The sequence below is a fragment of the Chiloscyllium punctatum genome, chromosome 37, assembly GCF_047496795.1.
Source record: "Chiloscyllium punctatum isolate Juve2018m chromosome 37, sChiPun1.3, whole genome shotgun sequence".
Taxonomy (NCBI): domain Eukaryota; kingdom Metazoa; phylum Chordata; class Chondrichthyes; order Orectolobiformes; family Hemiscylliidae; genus Chiloscyllium; species Chiloscyllium punctatum.
The window spans coordinates 55,660,288-55,684,960 of NC_092775.1; the positions used below are offsets into that span (position 1 = coordinate 55,660,288).

The 24,673-nt window shown below is 43.2% G+C and overlaps 1 protein-coding gene across 1 annotated transcript in view; it reads left to right on the forward strand.

Moving 5' to 3' along the window:
• The window catches only part of LOC140463231 (synaptonemal complex protein 2-like), a 377,524-nt gene that overhangs the window by 91,833 nt on the left and 261,018 nt on the right, over nt 1-24,673 (forward strand). Inside the window, exon 3 of the mRNA XM_072557016.1 lies at nt 2,024-2,142. Coding sequence (XP_072413117.1) covers nt 2,024-2,142 — 119 coding nt within the window. The remainder of the gene's footprint in view (nt 1-2,023; nt 2,143-24,673) is intronic.

The window sequence follows — 24,673 nt, forward strand, 5'->3', positions numbered from 1 at the left end:
GCAGCTGGCCCAAAGTGTCTCTTCATCAATTTTGAGTTGCTAAATCCCATTTAGTATGCTGTAACACAACATGAAGGAAAGAATCCTTTTGTAAGATGGAACTGCCAGTGCAGCAGCTGGTCCAATAACTCTCTTTATTATAGTACTACCAAGCCATTCTCGGTGATGGGCATTGAAATCATCATCTATAGTACATGACCTTTCCACATACGTGCTTCATCCAAGTGGTGTTACGTGGGAAGGAGAACTAATTCATTGGCCAGGGTGTCAGTTGGTTCTAATGAACACAAGACTTCCAATGCTGCATTGAGATGTAGTGATATCTGGATTAATCATTGAGTTCTCCCAAAGCAACTCCCTCCCAACTGTATACCATAGTGCCACCACCTCTAGTGGGCATCTTCTATTCTATTACCAGGATGATGGTAGTGGCATCTGAGACATTGTGTGTAAGTTTGATTCCCTGAATATGACTCTGTCAGGTTGTCTCTTGACTGTGGGATACCTCTCCCAATTTTGTTTCAACCCCTTGATATTAGTAAGGAGGGATTTGCAGGGTTGTCTTGCCTAGGTTTGCCATTGTTGCTTGTTATGCTTCAGTCAGTGCAAGATGGTCCAATTGGTTTTGTTCTGTTATTTTAACTCTAAGTATGAGATGAGTGGGTTGTTAAGTAATTTGAGAGGGCATTTAAGTGGCAATCACATTGCTGTTAGTTTGGAGTCACAGATATATAAGACCAGGTAGGAATAGCAGATTCCTTTTGTCTAGGACAATAACAAACCAGACGGGTATTTGTAACAATCAGTAATGTTTTGTTGTCATCATTTTACTTCTTTAAAAAAATTCCAGATTTATTCATTGCATTCAATTTTTTATCATCTGTTGTGGTGCAATTCAAATCTGCCGTTCCTCTGGTTTACTAGTTATTCTTAACACTTACTGGATTACAAGTACCAGTGCTGAAAATGTGTTGCTGGAAAAGCGCAGCAGGTCAGGCAGCATCCAAGGAATAGGAGAATTGATGTTTCGGGCATAAGCCCTTCTTCAGGAATGAGGAAAGTGTGTCCAGCAGGCTAAGATAAAAGGTAGGGGGGAGGGGCGTCGGAAATGTGATTGGTGGAAGGATGTCAAGGTGAGGGTGATAGGCCAGAGTGGGGTGGGGGCGGAGAGGTCAGGAAGAAGATTGCAGGTTAGGAAGTCGGTGCTGAGTTGGAGGGATTTGACTGAGACAAGGTGGGGGGAGGGGAAATGAGGAAACTGGAGAAATCTGAGTTCATCCCTTGTGGTTGGAGGGTTCCTAGGCAGAAGATGAGGCACTCTTCCTCCAACTGTCGTGTTGCTATGCTAAGGAAGAGCGCCTCATCTTCCGCCTAGGAACCCTCCAACCACAAGGGATGAACTCAGATTTCTCCAGTTTCCTCATTTCCCCTCCTCCCACCTTGTCTCAGTCAAATCCCTCAAACTCCGCACCGTCTTCCTAACCTGCAATCTTCTTCCTGACCTCTCCGCCCCCACCCCACTCTGGCCTATCACCCTCACCTTGACCTCCTTCCACCAATCGCATTTCCAACGCTCCTCCCCCAAGTCCGTCCTCCCTACCTTTTATCTTAGCCTACTGGACACACTTTCCTCATTCCTGAAGAAGGGCTCATGCCCGAAACGTCGATTCTTCTGTTCCTTGGATGCTGCCTGACCTGCTGCGCTTTTCCAGCAATACATTTTCAGCTCTGTTCTCCAGCATCTGCAGTCCTCACTTTCTCCTACTAGTACCAGTAACATTACTATTTCCCTACTGGCCCTCCCAGATGTAGCCCCCCAGCCCAAGTAATAACTGAAGAAATCTACCACTTAGCTCCACATTTACCATGACGTGTTTCTTTGCATATTTTTGTGATCCAGACTTTTCAAATGATACTTAATTGTATGTTCCATCATTTTACATTGTTGTGTAATGTTCATATTTTCTTATTATCTTCATTTCATTGTAGTTTTATGTTTAACTTGACTTGTGTGTTTTCACAGTGGAAATATTCCATAAGGAAGGAGAGTACGATTACTGAAACAATGATCAGTGCAATTGCTGCAAAATATACAAATGAGAAAAAAAAACCTCTGAACAAAGGTCTAGATCTCCTCAATAGGTAAGGCTGACGAGAAACCTGAAGCTCAGAATAGCTGGGTCTGTACACGAGAAAATATGTAGCATTTTCTATGTTTAAAAAACAATTTTAAGAGATTATCATGTGTAAAGATAGATGCTTAAGTATAATTAAATTTCATTGATGTCCAGTTGTTGTCAGCACTTTCTTCAAATTACAACAGTTAAGAATAATTCTGAAAGCTGTTAGTTCCTGACTTGGTTCCTTGTAACATTTCAAATGCAGTGATGTTAGACAGTGTCAACCATGTGGACCCTCCTTGCTTCTTTGAATCAAGGGCCTGTGTTGGAATGGTATTATTTTTTAATCATGATAACTTGTGTTTTTACAGTTACGTTACACCTTCAAACTTTGATATTTTCAGACTGTATTTGATACATTGTCATTGTTGATATATTGCTTTATAAAGATAATTTTACAAAATTATATAAAATCATAACTGATTTCTGGTACCATGATTTTAGCTTTATATCTGTTATAAGGAAAACTTTATTTTTTATTTATTAAAGTACTGTTTGTGTCTTAGAAGGCCTAAAATAAGAACATGGCCTTTTGCTGACTTACTACAATTCTTTTTCAATTAGAACATAGAACATTACAGCATAAAACAAGCCCTTTGGCCCTCAATGTTGCGCCGACACGTGGAACCAATCTGAAGCCCATCTAACCTACACTATCCCATTCTCGTCCATGTGCCTAACCAATGAACATTTAAATGCCCTTAAAGTTAGCAAGTCTACTACTGTTGCACGCCCTATTACTGACTCTCTGAGTAAAGAACTTACCTCTGACATCTGTCCTATATCTATTGCCCCTCAATTTAAAGCTATGTGCCCTTGTGCTAGCGATCGCCATCTGAGGAAAAAGGCTCTCGCTGTCCAACCTATTTAACCCTCTGATTATTTTACATGTCTCAATTAAGTCGCCTGTCAATCTTCTTCTCTCTCACGAAAACAGCCTCAAGTCCCTCAGCCTTTCTTTGTAAGACATTCCCTCCATACCAGGCAACATCCTAGTAAATGGGCGGCACGGTGGCACAGTGGTTAGCACTGCTGCCTCAGAGCGCCAGAGACCCGGGCTCAATTCCCACCTTAGGCGACTGACTGTGTGGAGTTTGCACATTCTCCCCGTGTCTGCGTGGGTTTCCTCCGGGTGCTCCGGTTTCCTCCCACAGTCCAAAAATGTGCAGGTTAGGTGAATTGGCCACGCTAAATTGTCCGTAGTGTTAGGGAATGGGTCTGGGTGGGTGCGCTTCGGCGGGTCGATGTGGACTTGTTGGGCCTAAGGGCCTGTTTCCACACTGTAAGTAATCTAAGTAAATCTTGTTGAGGGAGTGCAGCGTAGGTTCACGAGGTCAATTCCTGGAATGGCAGGATTGCCTTACACGGAAAGACTGAAGCGACTGGGCTTGTATACCCTTGAGTTTAGAAGACTGAGAGGGGATCTGATTGAAACGTATAGGCTTATGAAAGGATTGGACACTCTGGCAGGAGGGAACATATTTCCGTTGATGGGGGAGTGCCGAACCAGAGGACACAACTTAAAAATACGGGGTAGACCATTTAGGACAGAGATGAGGAGAAACTACTTCACCCAGAGAGTGGTGGCTGTGTGGAATGCTCTGCCCCAGAGGGCAGTGGAGGCCCAGTCTCTGGATTCTTTTAAGAAAGAATTGGATAGAGCTCTTAAAGATAGTGGAGTCAAGGGGTACGGAGATAAGGCTGGAACAGGATACTAATTAGGAATGATCAGCCATGATCATATTGAATGGCGGTGCGGGCTCGAAGGGCAGAATGGCCTACTCCTGCATCTATTGTCTATTGTCTATTGTCTATTGTCTAAATCTTCTCTGAACCCTTTCCAAAGCTTCCACATCCTTCCTATAATATGGTAACCAGAAAAGTATGCAATACTCGAAATGTGGCCACACCAGAGTTTTGTACAGCTGCAGCATGATTTCATGGTTCCGAAACTCAGTCCCTCTCCTAATAAAAGCTAACACACCGTATGCCTTCTTAACAACCCATTCAACCTGGGTGGCAACTTTCAGAGATCGATGTACCTGGACACCGAGATCTCACTGCTCGTCTACACTACCAAGAATCTTACCATTAGCCCAGTACACTGTATTCTTGTTACTCCTTGCAAAGTATATCACCTCACACATTTCTGCATTAAATTCCATTTGCCATTCTCAGCCCAGTTCTGCAATGTAATGGACAACATCCTTTGACACTCCACAACTCCACCGGCCTTAGTGTCATCCGCAAATTTACTAACCCAATTACTTTCCACCAATCACAGGCACACTTTTACAGTTGTGCTTTGTTGATGTTTTCTTTAATTTTCCATGGGATGTAAGTGTCATTGACTTGAGCAACAGTTATTGTCCATTTCAGAAGGTGCTGGTGAGATGTCTTTTTGAACCATTGCAGTCCATGGTGGATAGCACAGTTGTTTGGGATGGAGCTCCAGGATTCTGATTACTCAACACTGCAAGCTTGGCAAAACATTTTCAAGGTTGGATGGTGTGTTGCTTGAAGGGAAACTTGCAGGCAGTGACATTTCCATGCTTTTGCTACTTTTGTGCTTCAAAGGAAGAGAGATCATTGGGTTTTAGAAGTGCTGTTGAAGGAGACCTAGTAAGTTGCTGCATTGTATCTTGTAGATGGTATGGTGTTCGTAGAGGAAGTGAGTGCTGATGGTGATAGATAGGCTACTGTCTCCTGAATGGTGTCAAGTTTCTTGAACATAGTTGGAGCTTCACCTATTCGTGTGCGTGGGGTGTTTTCCACCACACTACTGACTTGTACCTTGTAGATGTTAGACGAGCTTTGGGTGTAACATGAGAAATCCTTGGAGAGGTTTTACTTAAATTTGGTGCAGTACTAAGGTATAAATGGAACGAGTGACCTGGTACTAAACAATTATTTGATTAAATAGTTATTAAATATGAATAAAAAAATTAGAAAGAAAAAGGAAAGAAAGATAACTTTATTTGAAAGAAAGAAAACTGTTTCTGAGACATATATGCACAATAAAACAACAAGAGGTTAGAGCAGAAACAGGAACAGGAATAGGCCGTTCGGCACTTCAAGCTATTCGATAGGATTCTGGGTAATCCAGATTGGAGTATGGGAACAAATTGTGTCTGTAAGAGCTGCTCCTTTTTTGAGGTATTTTATGCATTGGAGATGATTACCTCAAATTCCAGGAGCAGTAATTGTTTTATAGGCTGTTGCATTAGTTTGGAGCTTTGGGGAAACAAAAATCAAAACAACGGCACTTTAAAAATGAGTAAGAGAACAAAGGCAGTGACCACATGGTCAGTGAGAGAGACAAAGAAAGAAACCTGCACTGCTGTCTGACAGAGCAGTGAATTTGCACAACTGCTGCCTTTGCTGTTTGAGCTAAGTATTTCTGGGCATGAGAATGTGCCTAAGAAAACTTAACAGCAAAATTCATAGTTGACCTTGGAGGAACGTGTGTGGGAGAACTCACAGCACAGGAGTAGATAAGGGCATGGTTTTTAAGTGTCTTTTTATAATAGTGAGTAAGAGTGGGTTCTTTTTTGGTTATATATTTTGCCGAGATCTGTCTCTTGATTAAAATTTAAAAATATAAAACATAAGTACTAAGTTAGCCTGGATTCGTGATTTTTAGAGCAGTAAGACTGTACTATTTTCTGTAGTTTGTTAAGATGCATAGATGGTCTTTAGTAGAGTGATGTGCTCTTCTTGTTGGATCTGGGAGATTAGGGAGAATTTCCATGTTACTGATGGTTATGTCTGCAATAAGTATCTTTGGTTGCAAATCTTTGGGGCGGCACAGTGGCTCAGTGGTTCGCACTGCTGCCTCGCAGCACCAGGGAACTGTGTTCTATTCCAGTCTCAGGCGACTGTCTGTGTGGAGTTTGGACATTCTCCCTGTGTCTGCAGGGGTTTCCTCCCACAATCCAAAAAAATGTGCAGGTAAGGTGAATTGGCCATGCTAAATTGCCCATAGTGATAGCTGCATTAGTAGGGAGTAGGTGAATGGGTCTGGATGGGTTACTCTTTGGAGGGTCGGTGTGGACTTGTTGGACCGAAGGGCCTGTTTCCACATTGTAGGGAATCTAATCAAATCCTATCAGATCGCATGGATCGTTTGCAGGAGAAGTCAGAGGTAAAGAAGAATTTACAGGAGCTAGGGAGTGTGATGGATGGCAGTTATAGGAAGGGAGAAAAACCACTGACAGTCAGGTAAATGGGTTACCTTCCGGAAAGGTAGGAGAGATAGTGCAGGAATCTCCTGTGGCTATCCACATCTAAAACAAGAACTTATTTTTGGAAAATGTAGAGGGTGATAGACTGTCAGGGAACAGTAGCATAAACAGTCAAATCTCTGATACTGAGAGTGGCTCGAATGAAACGAGTGGTATGTAACGTTCCAAGCAATTGATTGTGATAGGGGACTCTGTAGTCAGAGGCACAGACAAACTCTTCTGCAGCTGACAGTGAGAAATCCCCAGTGTTGCCTCCCTGGTGCCAGGATCAAGGATATCTCAGAGAAAGTACAGAATATTCTCAAAGGGAAGTGGGACCAGCAGGAGGCCATTGTATACATTGGAATTAATGACATAGGAAGGGGAAAGGATGAGATTCCAAAGGGAGTATGCTTGCAGTTAGGCAGGAATTTAAAAAGGAGGTCCTCAAAGGTAGTAATATCTGGATTACTCCCAGTGCAATGAGATAATGAGATGAGGAAAAGGAGGATAGAGTAGATGAATGCGTGGCTGAGAAGCTGGTACAGGATAGAAACATTCACATTTTTGGATCATTGGAATCTCTTCTGGTGTAGAAGTGACCTGTACAAGAAGGATGGATTGCACCTGAGTTGGAAGGGGACTAATATACTGGCAGGGAGATGTGCTAGAGCTGCTTGGGAGGATTTAAACTAGTAAGGTGGGGTGTGACCCAGGGAGATAGTGAGGAAAGAGATCAGTTTGAGACTGGTTGGGAAAAGGAGACTGTCAAACGGTCATGGAAGACAGGAACAAAGCAGAGAATTAGGTAAATCAAACTGCATTTATTTCAGTGCAAGAGGCCTAACAGGGAAGGCAGATGAACTCAGGGCATGGTTAGGAACATGGGACTGGGATATCATAGCAATTACAGAGATATAGTTCAGGACTGGCAGCTTAATGTTCCAGGATACAAATGCGATAGGAAGGGGGCAAGAGAGGAGGGGGAGTGGTGTTTCTGATAAGGGATAACATTGCAGCTGTACTTAGGGAAAATATTCCTGGGAATACATTCAGGGAAGTTATATGGGTGGAACTGAGAAATAAGAAAAGGATGATCACCTTATTGGGATTGTATTATCGATGCCCCCATCATCAGCTAGAAACTGAGAAACAAATTAGTAAGGAAATCTCAGTTATCTGTAAGAATAATACGATGGTCCTGGTAGAGGATTTTAAATTTCCAAATGTAGACTTGGAATGCCATGGCATTAAGGGTTCAGATGGAGAGGAACTTGTTGAGTGGGTACAAGAAAAATTTTCTGATTCAGTATGTGGATGTGTCTGCTAGAGAAGGTGCAAAGCATGACATACTCTTGGGAAATAAAGCAGGGCAGGTGACTGAGGTGTCAGTGGGGGAGCACTTTGGGGCCAGAGACCATAATTCTATTGGCTTTAAAATAGTGATGGAAAAGCATAGACCAGATCTAAAAGTTAAAGTTATAAATTGGAGAAAGGCCAATTTTGACCATATTGGGCAGGAACTTTCAAAAGTTAATTGGATGCGGAAGTTCGCAGGTAAAGGGACAGCTGGAAAATGGGAAGCAGTCAGTAGTGAGGGACCAGAAACAGTATGTTGCTGTTCGGGTGAAAGACAATGCTTGTAGGTGTAAGGAATGCTGGATGACTCGGGAAATTGAGGTTTTAGTCAAGAAAAAGAAGGAAGCATATGTGAGTTACAGACAGTAGAGATCTAGTGAACCTTAGAACAGTAAAAAGGCAGTAAGAGTATGCTTCAGAGGGAAATCAGGGGGACAAAAAGGGGACATGAGGTAGCTTTGGCAAATAGGGCTAAGGAGAATCCAAAGGGATTTTATAAATACATTAAGCACAAAAGGGTAACTAGGGAGAGAATAGGACCGCTCAAATATCAGCTTGGCAGCCTATGTGTGGAACCGCAGGAGAAGGGGGAAATGCTAAGTGAGTATTCTGCATCACTGTTTACTATGGAGAAGAACATGGAAGATATAGAATGTGGAGAAATAGATGGTGACATATTGAAAAATATCCATATTGTGGATGCAAGCTTGCTCACTGAGCTGGAAGGTTCGTTTTTAGATGTTTTGTCACCATATTAGGTAACATCATCAGTGAGCTTGCATCAGGAGATCAGAATTGCACACAATATTCCAACAGTGGCCTAACCAATGTCCTGTACAGCCGCAACATGACCTCCCAACTCCTATACTCAATACTCTGACCGATAAAGGAAAGCATACCAAATGCCTTCTACACTATCCTATCTACCTGTGACTCCACTTTCAAGGCACTATGAACCTGCACTTTAAGGTCTCTTTGTTCAGCAACACTCCCTAGGACCTTACCATTAAGTGTATAAATCCTGCTAAGATTTGCTTTCCCAAAATGCAGCACTGTGCATTTATCTGAATTAAACTCCATCTGCCACTTCTCAGGCCATTGGCCCATCTGGTCCAGATCCTGTTGTAATCTGAGGTAACGCTGTTCGCTGTCCACTACACCTCCAATTTTGGTGTCATCTGCAAACTTAATTATGTATACCTCATTAAAAACGACACGATGTCAGGTTATAGTCCAACAGGTTTATTTGGCTCCTCCACATCATAACTATACCAGGTTGAACCAAAGGGTCTGTTTCCGTGCTGTACATCTCTATGACCATGTCTGATCAAATATTCCTTATGTCTGCTTCTCTGCTCTTCTCCAGTAGACCATGAGTCCACGATTGTTCAAGATTCTATCTGTCTTTTCCTTAAATGTATACAAGAAGTCTATCCCCACAGCTCTATGTAGCAAGGAGTTCCAAAGGCAACTCTCTGAGGGAAGAAATTCCTCCACATCTCAGTCTTAAATTTGCACCACTTTATTCTCAGACTATGTCCTCTGGTCTGAGACTCTTGCATGAGGGAAAACATCTCTGAGCGTTTATCCTTTCAAGCACCTATAGAATCCTATACGTTGCAATGAGATCACCTGTCATTTTCTAAAATCCAATGAGTAGAGTCCCAACCTGTTCAACCCTCTCTGAACTACTTTCAGTGTATAAAACAGTGCAGGGAAACTCAGTAGGTCTAGTCATTTGGCGAGTGGAACCGGGTTAACGTTCCAAGTTCAATATGACTCCTCTTCAGAACAGAAAGAGTTGGAAAATTGTGACCGTACACTGCTGACAAAGAAAGAGGAGTGTCTTGAAAATTTGGGGAGGGTGCCCAGAGCAAAAGGCAAAGCGAGTGCTATTGATGGTAGAAGAGTGACACAGAAATAAATGACCAGGATTAAAAGGACAAAGTGGGACCATCAAGCTGACAACAAGGTCAACAAGGCATAACAAGATACGTGTATTATTTGGGGAGGGGCGTGTGAAACTGTTGTTAAATTAATTGCTGAGTCCTAGAGACTCTAAAGTGCCTAAGGTGGAGTTCCTGTGATGACCTTTGGATCTGTGTATTCGGTACAGGAGGGAAATGTTAGTATGGGAGTAAGACGGTTCATTGAAATGGCAAGCAAGAAGATTGAGTTCATTCTTTTGACAGAAAGAGATGTTCTGCAAAGTGGTCTCCAAGTCTGTGTTTAGTTTTGTCAATGTAAAGAACACAACAAAGTTAGCAGTGAATTTGGTAGATACAATTGAAAAAAGTACAAGTAAATCAATGCTTTATTTGAAAATTGTTTGGGGCCTTGAACATTGAAGAGTTTGTTCAATCTGACCTCAAATAATACCTTCCAAACCATGCAACATCCTGGTAAACTATTTAAAGCCTCCATTTCCTTTTGCTAGCATGGCAACCAGAAATATACAAACTATTCCAAATATAGCCTAACTAAAGCTGTATACAACTAAAGTTGCAACATGACTCACTAATGTTTGAACTCTATGCCCTGACCAATAATGCAAGCATGCCATATGTATTTTATAAGTATATTAAAGGGAAGTGGGTAACCAGGGAAAGAGTCATTAGAGACCAAGGGGCAACCTATGTGTGAAGCTTCAGGATGTTGCCGAAATACTTCTTTTTGGTCTTCATTCCAGAAAAGGAGAATGTAAGTAAGGAATTCAGGAAAAGGGACTGTAAGGAACTTGTACAGGTTGACATAGGAAATGGGGAAGTATTGTAGGCTCTGTCAGGCTTAAAAACAGACAAATCCCCTGACCTGGATAAATTGCATCCCAGCCTGCTGTAGGAGGCAAGGTAGGAAATTGCAGGGGCTGTGACACAAGTTTTTAATTCCTCTCTGACCACAGGGGTAAATGCCAAAGGACTGGAGGACAGGTATTGTGGTTCCACTTTATCAAGAATGGTGATAGAAATGAAGCAAGAAATTACAGACTGGTGAATCTCACATCAGGGAGAAAATTCTGAAAGACCAAATTAATACCCCCTTAGAAAGGCATGGATTAATTAGAGATAGTCAGCATGGTTTTGTCAGAGGGAGGTGATGCTTAAGAAATTTGTTAAAATTTTTTGTAAGATGTGATCAAGTGTGTGGATGAGGGAAGTTCAGTTGATATCGTTTATTTGGATTTTAGTAAAGCTTTTGACAAGGTCCCATAGGGGAGACTGATTGAGAAGGTTAAAGCACATGGAATTGAGGGAAACCTGGCGAATGGATCAGAAACTGGCTTAATAAAATGACACAAAGGGTAGTGGTAGTGTTTGAGTGACTGGAGGCCAGAGTCCTTTGATATACCATAACGATCAGGACTGGGACTGTTACTGTTTCGTATGTGTATAAATGGTATTAGACGAAAATGTCGGGAGAATATTAAGCAAATTTGTAGATGACACCAAGATTGGCTCTGATGAAGAGTCATCTAGACTAGAAACGTTAGCTTGCTCACTCTCTACAAATGCTGCCTGATCTGCTGTGGTTTCCAGCTTTTTTTTTGTTTTCAGTGCAGAATCCAGCATCTGCAGTAATTTGCTCTTACCAAGATTGGTAGATTGATTAATAGTGATGATGGTTGTAGGTTACAGGAAAAAATAGATGGGTTGGTCAGATGGGCAGAGCAATGGCAAATGGTATTTAACTGTGATAAGTGTGAGGTGATACACTTTGGAAGACAAAGCAAGATGAGGGAGTATTTAATAAATTTCAGGACACTGGGTAGCTAAGAGGAACAGTGGGATCTTGGGCAATTATTCACAGTGCCCTGAAGTCAGCAGAGCACATGACGATGAAACGTTAAGACCAAAACATCAACTCTCCTGCTCCTCAGATACTGCCTGACTTGCTGCGCTTTTCCACTGCCACACTTCTTGACTCTGATCCACATCATGTGCAGTCCTCACTTTCCACCACATGAAGACAATAGTTAAGACATATAGGGCACCCGCTTTCATTAGTCATGGTACAGAGTATAAGAGCAAGGAGCTAATCCTGGAGTTGTACGGTTCTTTGGTCAGACCACATCTGGAGTACTGTGTGCAGTTTTGCTTGCCTCATGATAGGAAAGATGTGATATCACTAGATGGAGTACAAACGAGATTCACCAGGATGTTGCCTGGGATGGAGAAATTAAGCTACGAGGAGAGACTAGATTGTTTTCTTTAGAGCAAAGAAGACTGAGGGGGGTACATGATTGAGGTGTATAAGATTGAGGAGTATGGACAGGGTGAATAGAGAGCAACTGTTCCCCTTGTTTGAGTGTTCAGTCATGAGGCGGCATAGTTTTAGGGTAAGGGACAGGAGATTCAGAGGAGATTTTGGAAAATAATTCTTCACTTAGCAAGAGGTGGAAATCTGGAATGCACTGCCTGGTAAGATAGTGGAGCTGGAAACCTTTGTTATGACAAGGTGTAAACCCTCCTGCTTCATTTAAAAGGTTTATCCCTTGCAGTAATCTGTGAAAATTCGAGAAACCGAGAACTATTTAAAGTAAAAATTAGCAACTTTATTTCTTAAAGTTTAACAGAGAATAATTCTAACAACTATTTACAACTCCTTCTGCTAACCTATCTTTTACCTTCCCTTTTGATTAGATTAGATTCCCTACAGTGTGGAAACAGGCCAGCTAGTCCAACAAGTCCACACCAACCCTCCAAAGAGTAACCCACCCAGACCCATTTCCCTCTGACTAATGCGCCTCACACTATGGGCAATTTAGTTTGGCCAGTTCACCTGGCCTGCACATCTTTGGACTGTGGGAGGAAACCAGAGCACCCGGAGGAAACCCATGCAGACACAGGGAGAATGTGCAAACTCCATACAGACAGTCACCTGCGGTTGGAATTGAACCGGGGTCACTGGTGCTGTAAAGCAGCAGTGCTAACCACTGAGCAACTGTACCGCCCCATAATACTAGTACTTCCATATACTTCTCTTCTGTAATACTAGTCCGATTAACTCCCCGATTCAGATTTACCAAAAAATCAAGTCTTCAAAACTAGCCAGCCAGCCCTGGGTGGCAGGATGGAATGTGAGGAGGATGTTATGAGAATGCAGGATGACTTGGACAGGCTAGGTGAGTGGACAGATGCATGACAGATGCAGTTTAATGTGGATAAGTGTGTAGTTATCCACTTTGGTGGCAAGAACAGGAAGGCAGATTACTACCTAAATGGAGTTGAGTTAGGTAAAGGGGAAGTACAACAAGATCTAAATGTTCTTGTACATCAGTCAATGAAAGGAAGCATGCAATTACAGCAGGCAGTGAAGAAAGCTAATGGCATGCTAACCTTCATAACAAGAGGAATTGATTATAGGAGCAAAGAGGTCCTTCAGCTGTACAGGGCCCTGGTGAGACTGCACCTAGAGTACTGTGTGCAGTTTTGGTCTCCAAATTTAAGGAAAGACATTCTGACTTTTGAGTGAGTGCAGCGTATGTTCACGAGGTCAATTCCCGGAATGGCGGGACTATCATATGTTAAAAGACTGGAGCAATTGGGCTTATATACGCTTGAGTTTAGAAGGATAAGAGGGGATCTGATTGAGACGTATAAGGTTATTAAAGGATTGGACACTCTGGAGGCAGGAAGCATGTTTCCGCTGATGGTGAGTCCAGAACCAGAGGACACAGTTCAAAAATAAGGGGTAAGCCATTTAGAACAGAGTTGAGGAGAAACTTCTTCACCCAGAGAGTGGTGGATATATGGGATGCTCTGCCCCAGAAGGCAGTGGAGGTCAAGTCTCTGGATACTTTCAAGAAAGAGATGAATAGAGTTCTTAAAGATAGTGGAATCAAGGGTTATGGGGATAAGGCAGGAACAGGATACTGATTGTGGATGATTAGCCATGATCATAATGAATGGTGATACTGGCTTGAAGGGCCAAATGGCCTACTCCTACACCTATTGTCGATTGTCCATCATTGTCTATTGAATCTTCTATTTCGATCTTATTGTTGTCTTTTAGGGATTATGCTTCACAAGTCACAGATCGATGAAGGTACCTCTAAGAGAGTTATTTTTTGGGCAGTCTCTACATGTTGGTGGTGTGGCAGTTCTCCTCCCAACTGTTCAATGTTCCCTGGTCTTATGTCCCCAAAGCATTGAACTGTGTTAATGGCTTTTAAGATTGTCAATATACTCAATTTGAACTTGATTGGAGGTTGGTATTTTGGGGTATAATTTAAACTGATTGGCCCACCTTATCCACATGGGTGACAAGGTGGCTCAGTGGTTAGCACTGCACCCTCACAGCGCCAGGGACCTGGGTTCGATTCCAGCCTTGGGTGACTGTGTGGCATTTGCACATTTTCCCCATGTCTGTGTGGGTTTCCTCTGGGTGCTCCAGTTTCCTCCCACAGTCCAAAGATGTGCAGGTTAGGTGGATTGGCCGTGTTAAATTACCTATAGTGTTAGGTGCATTAGTCAGAGGGAAGTGGGTCTCTCTTCAGAGGGTTGGTGTGGACTTGTTGGGCCGAAGGGCCTATTTCCACATTGTAGGCAATCTAATCTAAATTCAAATTTGTTTTTGTCTCCAGGCAACCAGCTGCCCTAACTGCTAGACCACATGCTACATTGTATCTTGTTGAGGACACTTGGTACTGCCAGGTAGTTCTACTAGCTGTTAACTTTCTTAAAGGTACAGTACACTGACATCTTCATAACACCTTCCACCATTTCCAAAAAAGGTATTGGGATTGTCAGGGATATGAATTAAGCACCGGAATTTCAGATTAGCACACTTTTAGTGGTCATTATCAGCGCAGACTCAATGGGCTGAAGCACCTTTTTCTGCACTGTATGAATCTGTGAATCTATATGACTTCTTGTCCACCTTATCCACCTGTGTTGCCACTTTTAGGTAACTGTGGACCTGCATGGCTAGATCCCTCTGATGGTGATGCTATCAAGAGTTCTGACTCTGTATACTTCCCTCCTACATTATTTGTCCTAAACCTCACATTTGTCTTGAATAAACAGCATCTCCCTTTTCTCCGCTCAAGTCTCTTGCTGATCTATATCCTGCTATATCCTCTATCAATCTTTCTCACTATCACTGATCCTTAGGTAAACTTATTAATCCAGCCACCTACATTCTCCTCTAAATCATTTATGTATGTACATCACAAACAACAGAAGCCTCAGCACTGAACCCTTCAGAACATCAATGGTCACAGATCTTCACACCCTATGTGTTATACAACCAAGCCAGTTCTTGGTTTCTGTCTTACCAGCTCACCACAGATCCTATCCTATCTTTTGTCGCAGCCTGCCATGAGGGACCTTATCAAAGTCCTTGCTAAAGACCATATAGACAACATCTACCACCCTGCCATCATCAATCATGGGGCGTAGGTTTGCTTGCTGAGCTGTAGGTTTGATATCCAGACATTTCATTACCTGGCTAGGTATCATTGCCTGGCTGGTGGCGACCTCCAAGTGAAGCTAGGTAATGAAACGTCTGGATATCAAACCTACAGCTCAGCGAGCAAACCTACACCCTAAACCTCAACCTGAGCTACAAACCTTGCAAACACCTATGGGCGCAATATGCTACAACTTGCCCGAAGATGGGAAAGCTGAAAATGTGTTGCTGGAAAAGCACAGCAGGTCAGGCAGCATCCAAGGAGCAGGAGAATCAACGTTTCAGGCATAAGCCCTTCTTTGAAGATGGGAAAGGAATGCCATCATCAATCATCTTTGTCACTTCCTCAAAAATCTCAATAAAGTTTGTGAAACACTGTCTTCCCTGCACAAAGTCAACTGTTTATGCTAATAACTCCATATTTTTCCAAATGTAAGTAAATTCTATCCCTAAGAAATTGGGTTCTAATAATTTCCCTAACACTGGCGTAAGACTCACTGGCCTGTAATTTGCCAGATTATTCCTGTTGCCCTTCTTAAACAAAGGAATGGCACTGGCTATTCTCCAGTCCTTTGGGACCTCTCCTGTGACTAGAGAGGGTACAAAGATTTCATACAATGCCCCAGAAATTTACTCCCCTGCCTCCCTCATCATTGTGGTTAAATTCCATGAGGCTTCTTGTCAAGCTTAATACTTTTCAAAACTTCCAACACCACCTCCTGTTTTTATACTGACATGCACTGGAATATCAACACTCCCCTCCTGTGACTCTTAATCCACCATGTCCTTCTACTTTGTGAATACTGATGCAAAATATACATTAAAGAATTCACCCAATTGATCTGGCTGCATGCATAAACTCCATCCTTTGTCCTTGAATGGACCTATCGTCTCCCTCGCCTTCCTCTTGCTCCTTAAATATGTATAAATGCCTCTGGACTGTCCTTAATTCTGTTTGCCAAAGGCCTCTTTTAGTTCCCCTGATTCCTTGTTTGAGTTCTTTCTTGCTCTCTTTTTATTTTTCAAGGCTTCTGTTTTTCTTCAGTTTCCTAAATCTTATGTATGCCTCTTTTTTTTTATTTTTTTGACTAAGCTAAGGAATTGGTTTAGCTCAGTTGGCTGGATAGTTGGTTTGCAGAGCAGCGTGATACCAACAGCGTGGGCCCAATTCCCATCACTGGTTTGAGGTTACCATGAAGGACTCTCCTTCTCAACATCTTCCTTCCGCTGAGGTCTGGTGGCCCTCAGGTTAAATCACCACCAGTTGCTTCTCTCTAATAAGAGAGCAGTCCCTATGATCTGGTAAGATGGTGGTGTCACAAGAGCAGTTCTCTTGTTCAAGGTTCCCAACTCTTACCATCCTTCATAATTTTCACTAGAATATGCTGGTCCTGAACTCTAACCAACTGGCCTTTGAGAGATTCCCACAGGCCAGATGTGGATTTACCCTCAAACTCCCTCTTCCAATCTACATTCCTCAGTTCCTTCCTGGCATTGTGACCTTTCTCCATTTTAATACTTTGATCCAAGGATTACTCTTGTCCTTATCCATAACTTAAAACTTAGAGAATTATGGTAACTGCTCCAAAAACGCACCCCAATTGCAACTTCAATCACCTGGCCAGGCTCATTGCCCAATACCAGGTCTAGTATGGCCCCTAGTTTTCAAAAACAACAGCCTGGACACACTTAGCAAATGCCCCACCCATCCAAGCCCTTGGCACTATGTGAGTCCCAGTCAATATAGGCAAAGTTAAAATCACCCACCATGACAAATCTGTTTTTAAATTTTTCCATAATCTGTCCACATATCTGTTTTTCTATCACGCGCTGGCTGTTAGGAGGCCTGTAGTACAATATGATCAAAGTAATTGCACCCTACCTATCCATGCACTGTACTCCTATTGCCTCACAGGATGAGCCCTCCTAGGTATCGTCTCTCAGTACAGCTGTGATATTCTTCTCCTATATCAATAATGCAACTCTCCCACCTCATTTACATCCATCTCTATTTTGCCAGCGACATCCAAATCCCAGAACATGTCATCTTGTCATTCTACTAACTAAGTCTCTAATAGCTACAATAGCTTAAGTATTAATCTAAGCTCTAATTTCATCTGCTTTACCTATCACATTCCACACATTCAAACAAATTCAAATCAAATTGCCAGTCCTGCTGTGTTCAGTAACCTTTCCCTGTCTGTTCTCCCTCTTAGTCTTACTGGCCGTAGTCTCTAACTTTTGCTTGGCCATTTCACTTACTGACCTACAGCACTGGTTCCTGACCCCATTGCCACACTATTTTAAACCCTCCCAAGTGGCACCAGGAAACCTCACTGCCAGGATATTGGTGCCCCTGTAGTTTAGGTACAACCTGTCCCTTTTTGTCCAGGTTCTACTTGGCCAAGAAGGCATCCCAATGATCTACACTCCTGAAGCTCTCTCTCCTATACCAGTTCTTTAGCAACTTGTTTAACTTTACTCCTAGCTTCACTGCCACATGGCACAGGAAGGATTACAATTCGAAGTCTTGCTTTGAACTTCCTACCAAACTCCTTTAACACTCATCTCTCTCCATCCCTACGTTGTAGAAGCTCTGGCTGCACACAAGACGGGTGGAAGATTCAGAACTCAGATATTAATCAAAGATGATCTAAAAAAGTATCAAAGTATCATAGTGAGGAATCATTACCTTCAAGAAACTTGCCTTCAACAGCCCTCAGCTTAACTGGAGAAAGTGCAGGTTGTGGTATGCTGGGGTGGAAGAAGTTTTCATTTCTGGCAAAACGGGCAAAGAGCTTGCCATGGCTGAATCTGTTCCTCTGTGTCTTGGAGCTCTAAAGATCAGCGACATTGTCTTCAAAGCAAGAAGGATAAAACTCTCATTTCTGCTGCATAATGTGAATTGCACTCTGAAATTGATGGTGTATGTGAAAAAAATATCATTTTTATGGTTGGAAGTCTGGGATTTACATAGACTGAATTTGTGTATTGCACATGCTGACACATTGCATTTTATGAAGCTAGAGGACTAGTGATTGAAGCCTAGCTAAATAACTCCGGAGGTGCTTTATGATGGTACAATGAAAGAATAGTTACTATCCCATACTTGGGGTTTAGAGGATCTTGACTCAGGCACTGGAATGGTCACTGCTAAGGCATGCAGAGTTCTCAGCTACTTTCACTAATCTGGGCAATTGTCTAGCGGGGTCTGTGGTTTGTGGAGGCTGTGCTATGGGAGACAGAAACTGACAGGTCTTTATTCTCTACTTACCTGGATCTGATCAAGTGAATCAAAGTGGCAATCAAATATCTTTGGCATGTTGCTCAGAAGTAGCTCCTAGAAGCAGAAATTGAGATTCTGCAGCTGATCCATTCTGCTTTGTTGCCGATGGCTGTGGCTGCCTGTAACTCGAATAAGCGACTCCTCTGTACCACTGTTTGTGGATCATGTGATCTGATCAGCAGAGAAATTGCTCCTGGCTCTAGGTCAGGCTCAGCCACTGTGGGTGGAAGTGAGGACTGCAGATGCTGGAGATCTATCTACTCCACCCTCCTCTCTGACCTATCACACCCCCACTTCCATCTACCTATCACTTTCCCGGTTACCTTACCCCAGCCTCTCCCCCACCCTTCTATTTATCTCTTAACCTCCTTCACCGCCCTCCCTGCATTCCTGATGAAGGGTTTATGCTGGAAACGTCGATTCTCCTGTTCTTCGGACGCTGCCTGATCTGTGCTTTTCCAACACCACCCTTTTCAATTCTACTGTAGGTTGAAGATACATGCAATTCATGCCCACATTGATAAGCAAGACTGGCGGTATTTAGTGCTTTGAGCCCTGAACCACAGAGAAGCACTAATAAGACCATGTCAACAGGCTTTGCAGAAGTTTCCTGTGGGCCTTGTTTGTCTGGCCTGATATGCTTCTTTCAACAAAGGCAAAGTGTACGTTTCTATATAGATTCAAAGAGGTCTACAGCAAAAACATTTCAAAACATTGTGTCCATAGCAGTTAAAACTTCATTGAACTTTCCTTATCCCATTTTCCAGGAGAAAGTTGGGGCGGCATGGTGGCTTAGTGGTTAGCACTGCTACCTCACCGGGACCCAGGTTTGACTCCAGCCTCGGGCGACTGTCTGTGTGGAATTTGCACATTCTCCCTGTAACTGCGTGAGTTTCCTCTAGATGCTCCACAGTTTCCTACCACAATCCAAAGATGTGTGGGTTAAGTGAGTTGGCCATGCTAAATTGCCCATTGATCAAGGGTAACTATAGGGTAGGGCAATGGGTCTGGGTGGGTTAGTCTTTGGAGGGTCGTGTGTGGACTTGTTGGGCCAAAGGACCTGTTTCCACACTGTAGGAATGCTAGTCTATTCTAACTGAGGTCTGCAGATGCAGGAGATCAGAATCAAGAGTGTGGTGCTGGAGAAAGCACAGCAGGTCAGGCAGCATCCAAGGAATAGGAGAATTGATGTTTTGGGCATAAACCCTTCATCAGGAATCCATGGGCAGGACCTACTTGCAGCGACTGAACACAGGACCTGTCTGCCATCTCTGATCATTGGTAGGCACTGGGACCCACTCAGCAATGGCCACTTTGGATATCAGGCTGAGATAACGCCACATGCTGCCAAGACACCATCATGAGCTGCCGAAAGACTCCCATTCTGGGCCAAAAGACCACCATGGGTTGCTGAAAAACTCCCAAGCCAAGCTGGGAGGCCATCACACCATGCTGGGAGGATACCTTGCCGAGTCCACGCTGAGTCCAGGAGAAGAAATCAGAAAAGAAACTGAGAAAATAAAAAGAGAGAAAGAAATGGATGGAGCCGATGAACTCTAGCAGTCGCATCCTACTCTGCCACCATCTTAGAATTTTCTCTAATCCTGTTTGCAAGTCTTTTTTCATGTTCCATCTTAGTTCTTCTAATTTTCTTCTTTCTTAAGTTCCTTTTTGCATCTCCTATATTCCTCTCATGCATGGTTGAATTGTTCCCTTTGGACTCTATTCTTCCTCATCAGTCCTGAATTGTCCTAGATGTCCAGGGTTCCCTGAATTTATTGTTCCTGTATTTCCCCCTAAAGTGTTGGGCCTCTATTGTCCCCTCTTTGAATGCTCCCCCACTGCACTGCTGTAGATCAGATTCAGGACTGGGATGTTCATTTAAGGAAGACAGACAAGGATGGCAAAATACACGACCCTTTGGATAACAAGGAATGTTGTGAATTTAGTCAAAAGGGAAAAGAAGCATATGTAAGGTTTAGGCAGTCATAATTGGACATGGTCTGTAAGGAATATAACAAATGCAGGAAAGAACTCGAGCAGGGAATCAGGAGGCCATGACCTTGGCAAATAGTGATTATGAGAATCCCATGACATTCTGTACACGTATTAAAATAAATAGATAACTAGGGAAAAGGTAGGATAATTCAATGATAAAGGAGGGAACTTATACTTGGAGGCAGAGGACGTGGACGAGATCCTAAATGAGTACTTTCCGTCGGTATTCACCTAGGAGAAGGATTTGGAGCATGCCAATATGATCGGGTATTTTGAGATCAAGAAATAAGTGGTGTTGGATCTCTTGAAGAGCATTAATGTGGATAAGTCCCCAGGGCCCAATGATACCTGCCTCAGGTTGTTGAGAGAAGCAAGAGAGAAGATTGCCCGGGCCTTGACCAAGATCTTTGTATCCTTGCATCCAGTGAGGTCCTGGTGGACTGGCGAATAGCTAATGTTGTTCCTCTGTTCAAGAAGGAAAATAGGGATAATCCAGGAAACATTAGACTAGTGAGTTCAGATTGGTTAATGGGAACCTACTGGAGAAAGTTCTTAGGGATAGGATTTACATGCACTTGGAAACACATGGCCTAATTAGGAACAGTCATCATGACGTTTTGCAAGGCAAGTCGTGTAATACGAACTGGATTGAATTTTTCAGGGAGGAAATGAAGGTCATTGAGTGTAGAGCAGTGGATGTTGTCTGCATGGATTTTAGTACGGCTTTGGACAAGGTTCCTCATGGTATGCTCATCCAGACAATTAAGATGCATGAGATCCACGGTAACTTGGCTGTTTTGGATTTAGAACTTTTGGGGGGAGATGATGGCTCAGTGGTGTACTCGCTGTTAATCCACAGACCCAGCTAACGTTCTGGGGACTGAGTTCAAATCCCACCACAGATGGTGGATGGTGGAAGGTGGAATATGAATTCAATAAAAATCTGCACATATGGCTTTCCCATAGAAGACAGAGGGTAATGGTGGAAGGGTGTTTTTCTGGCTGGAGATTCATAACAGTGATCTGTACTGGGACCTCTGCTGTTTTTGATATAGACAAATTATTTGGATGAAAGTATAGATAGTTGGTTAGTAAGACTGCAGATGACACAAAGGTCATTGGATTCGAAAAGAGTAATATGGAAAAGCACAGCAGGTCAGGCAGCACATTAGGAGTAGGAAAGTAGAGTCTTGAGATTACAGATTGTGGTTGAACATAATTCTATAGATAATAGATGCAGGAGTAGGCCATTCAGCCCTTCGAGCCTGCACTGCCATTCAATATGATCATGGCTGATCATTCCTAATCAGTATCCTGTTCCAGCCTTATCTCCATACCCCTTGACTCCACTATCTTTAAGAGCTCTATCCAATTCTTTCTTAAATGAATCCAGAGACTGGGCCTCCACTGCCCTCTGGGGCAGAGCATTCCACACAGCCACCACTCTCTGGGTGAAGTAGTTTCTCCTCATCTCTGTCCTAAATGGTCTACCCCGTATTTTTAAGTTGTGTCCTCTGGTTCGGCACTCCCCCATCAACGGAAATATGTTCCCTCCTGCCAGAGTGTCCAGTCCTTTCATAATCCTATACGTTTCAATCAGATCCCCTCTCAGTCTTCTAAACTCAAGGGTATACAAGCCCAGTCGCTTCAGTCTTTCCGTGTAAGGCAATCCTGCCATTCCAGGAATTGACCTCGTGAACCTACGCTGCACTCCCTCAATAGCCAGAATGTCTTTCTTCAAATTTGGAGACCAGAACTGTACACAGTACTCCAGGTGTGGTCTCACCAGGGCCCTGTACAGCTGCAGAAGCACCTCTTTGCTTCTATACTCAATTCCTCTTGTTATGAAGGCCAGCATGCTATTATCCTTCTTCACGACCTGCTGTACCTGCATGCTTGCCTTCATTGACTGGTGGACAAGAACACCCAGATCTCTCTGAACAGCCCCTTTACCTAATTTGATACCATTGAGGTAGTAATCTGCCTTCCTGTTCTTGCCACCAAAGTGGATAACCAGACATTTATCCACATTAAACTGCATCTGCCATGCATCTGCCCACTCACCTAACTTGTCCAGGTCACCCTGTAATCTCCTAACATCCTCATCACATTTCACCCTACCACCCAGCTTTGTGTCATCAGCAAATTTGCTAATGTTATTGCTGATACCATCTTCTATATCATTTACATATATTGTAAAAAGCTGCGGTCCCAGCACGGATCCCTGCGGTACCCCACTGGTCACTGCCTGCCATTCTGAAATGGAGCCGTTAATCACTACCCTTTGTTTCCTATTAGCCAACCAATTCTCTATCCAATCTAGTACTTTGCCCCCAATCCCGTGCGCCCTAATTTTACTCACTAACCTCTTGTGTGGGACTTTATCAAAAGCTTTCTGAAAGTCCAGGTACACTACATCCACTGGATCTCCCTCGTCCATCTTCCGAGTTACATCCTCAAAAAATTCAAGAAGATTAGTCAAGCATGATTTCCCCTTCATAAATCCATGTTGACTCTGTCCTATCCTGTTACTATTATCCAGATGTGCCGTAATTTCATCCTTTATAATAGACTCCAGCATCTTTCCCACCACTGAGGTCAGACTAACTGGTCTATAATTTCCTGCTTTCTCCCGCCCACCCTTCTTAAAAAGTGGCACAACATTAGCCGCTCTCCAATCCTCAGAAACCGACCCCGATTCTGTTGAACTCTGGAAAATAATCACCAGCGCATCCACGATTTCCCGAGCCACCTCCTTCAGTACCCTGGGATGCAGGCCATCAGGTCCCAGAGACTTATCAACCTTCAGACCTAACAGTCTCTCCAACACCAAATCCTGGCAAATAGAAATTCCCTTAAGTTCAGGTCCTTCAGCCACTGTTACCTCAGGGAGATTGCTTGTGTCTTCCCCAGTGAACACAGATCTGAAGTACCCATTTAATTCCTCTGCCATTTCTTCGTTCCCAGTAATATATTCCCCTGCTTCTGTCTTCAAGGGCCCAATTTTTGTCCTAACCATTTTTTTGCCTTGGATATACCTAAAAAAGCTTTTACTATCGTCCTTTATATTCTTGGCCAGTTTACCTTCATACCTCATTTTTTCTCTGCGTATTTCCTTCTTACTAATCCTCTGTTGTTCTTTAAAAGCTTCCCAGTCCTCAGTTTTCCCACTTATCTTCGCTAAGTTATACTTTTTCTCTTTTAACCTTATATGTTTCTTTACTTCCCTCGTCAGCCACGGCCGCCCATGTCTCCTCCTGGGATCTTTCTTCCTTTTAGGAATGAACTGATCCTGCAACTTCTGCATTATACACAGAAATATCCGCCATTGTTCCTCCACTGGTCTTCCCTGTTAAGGTATTGAACCATTGAACTTTGGCCAGTTGCTCCCTCATAGCTCCATATTTCCCTTTATTCAACTGAAATATTGTCACTTCAGATTGTACCCACTCCCTCTCAAATTGCAGATTGAAGCTTAATGTATTATGGTCACTACTTCCCAATGGCTCCTTCACTTCGAGGTCACTGACCAATTCTGGTTCGTTACACAATACCAGATCCAGAATCGCCTTATCCCTGGTCAGCTCCAGCACCAGCTGCTCTAAAAATCCTTCTCGGAGGCACTCCACAAAGTCTCTTTCTTGAGGCCCGATACCATCCTGATTCTCCCAGTCTACCTGCATGTTAAAATTCCCCATAACAACTGTAGTAACATCTTTGTGACAAGCCAATTTCAGCTCCTGATTCAACTTACATCCGACATCCAGACTACTGTTTGGGGGCCTGTAGATGACTCCCATGAGGGTCTTTTTACCCTTAGTGTTTCGAAGCTCTATCCACACTGACTCTACATCCCCTGACTCTAGGTCCCCCCGCGCAAGGGACTGAATATCCTCCCTTACCAACAAGGCCACCCCACCTCCTCTGCCCGTCAGTCTGTCCTTACGATAGCACGTGTAGCCTTGAATATTCATTTCCCAGGCCCTGTCCCCATGAAGCCACGTCTCAGTTATCCCCACAATATCGTATCTGCCAATTTCCAAAAGAGCCTCAAGCTCATCCACCTTGTGTCTAATGCTTCGTGCATTCATATATGGAATTTTTAATTTGTTACTGCTCTCACCCTTCCCCTCAACCCTTATTTCACTCAACTTTACAGCATGATGCCTTTTCCAGTTTTCTGCCTCCTTGATACAGTTGTCTTTCTTGACTTCTCT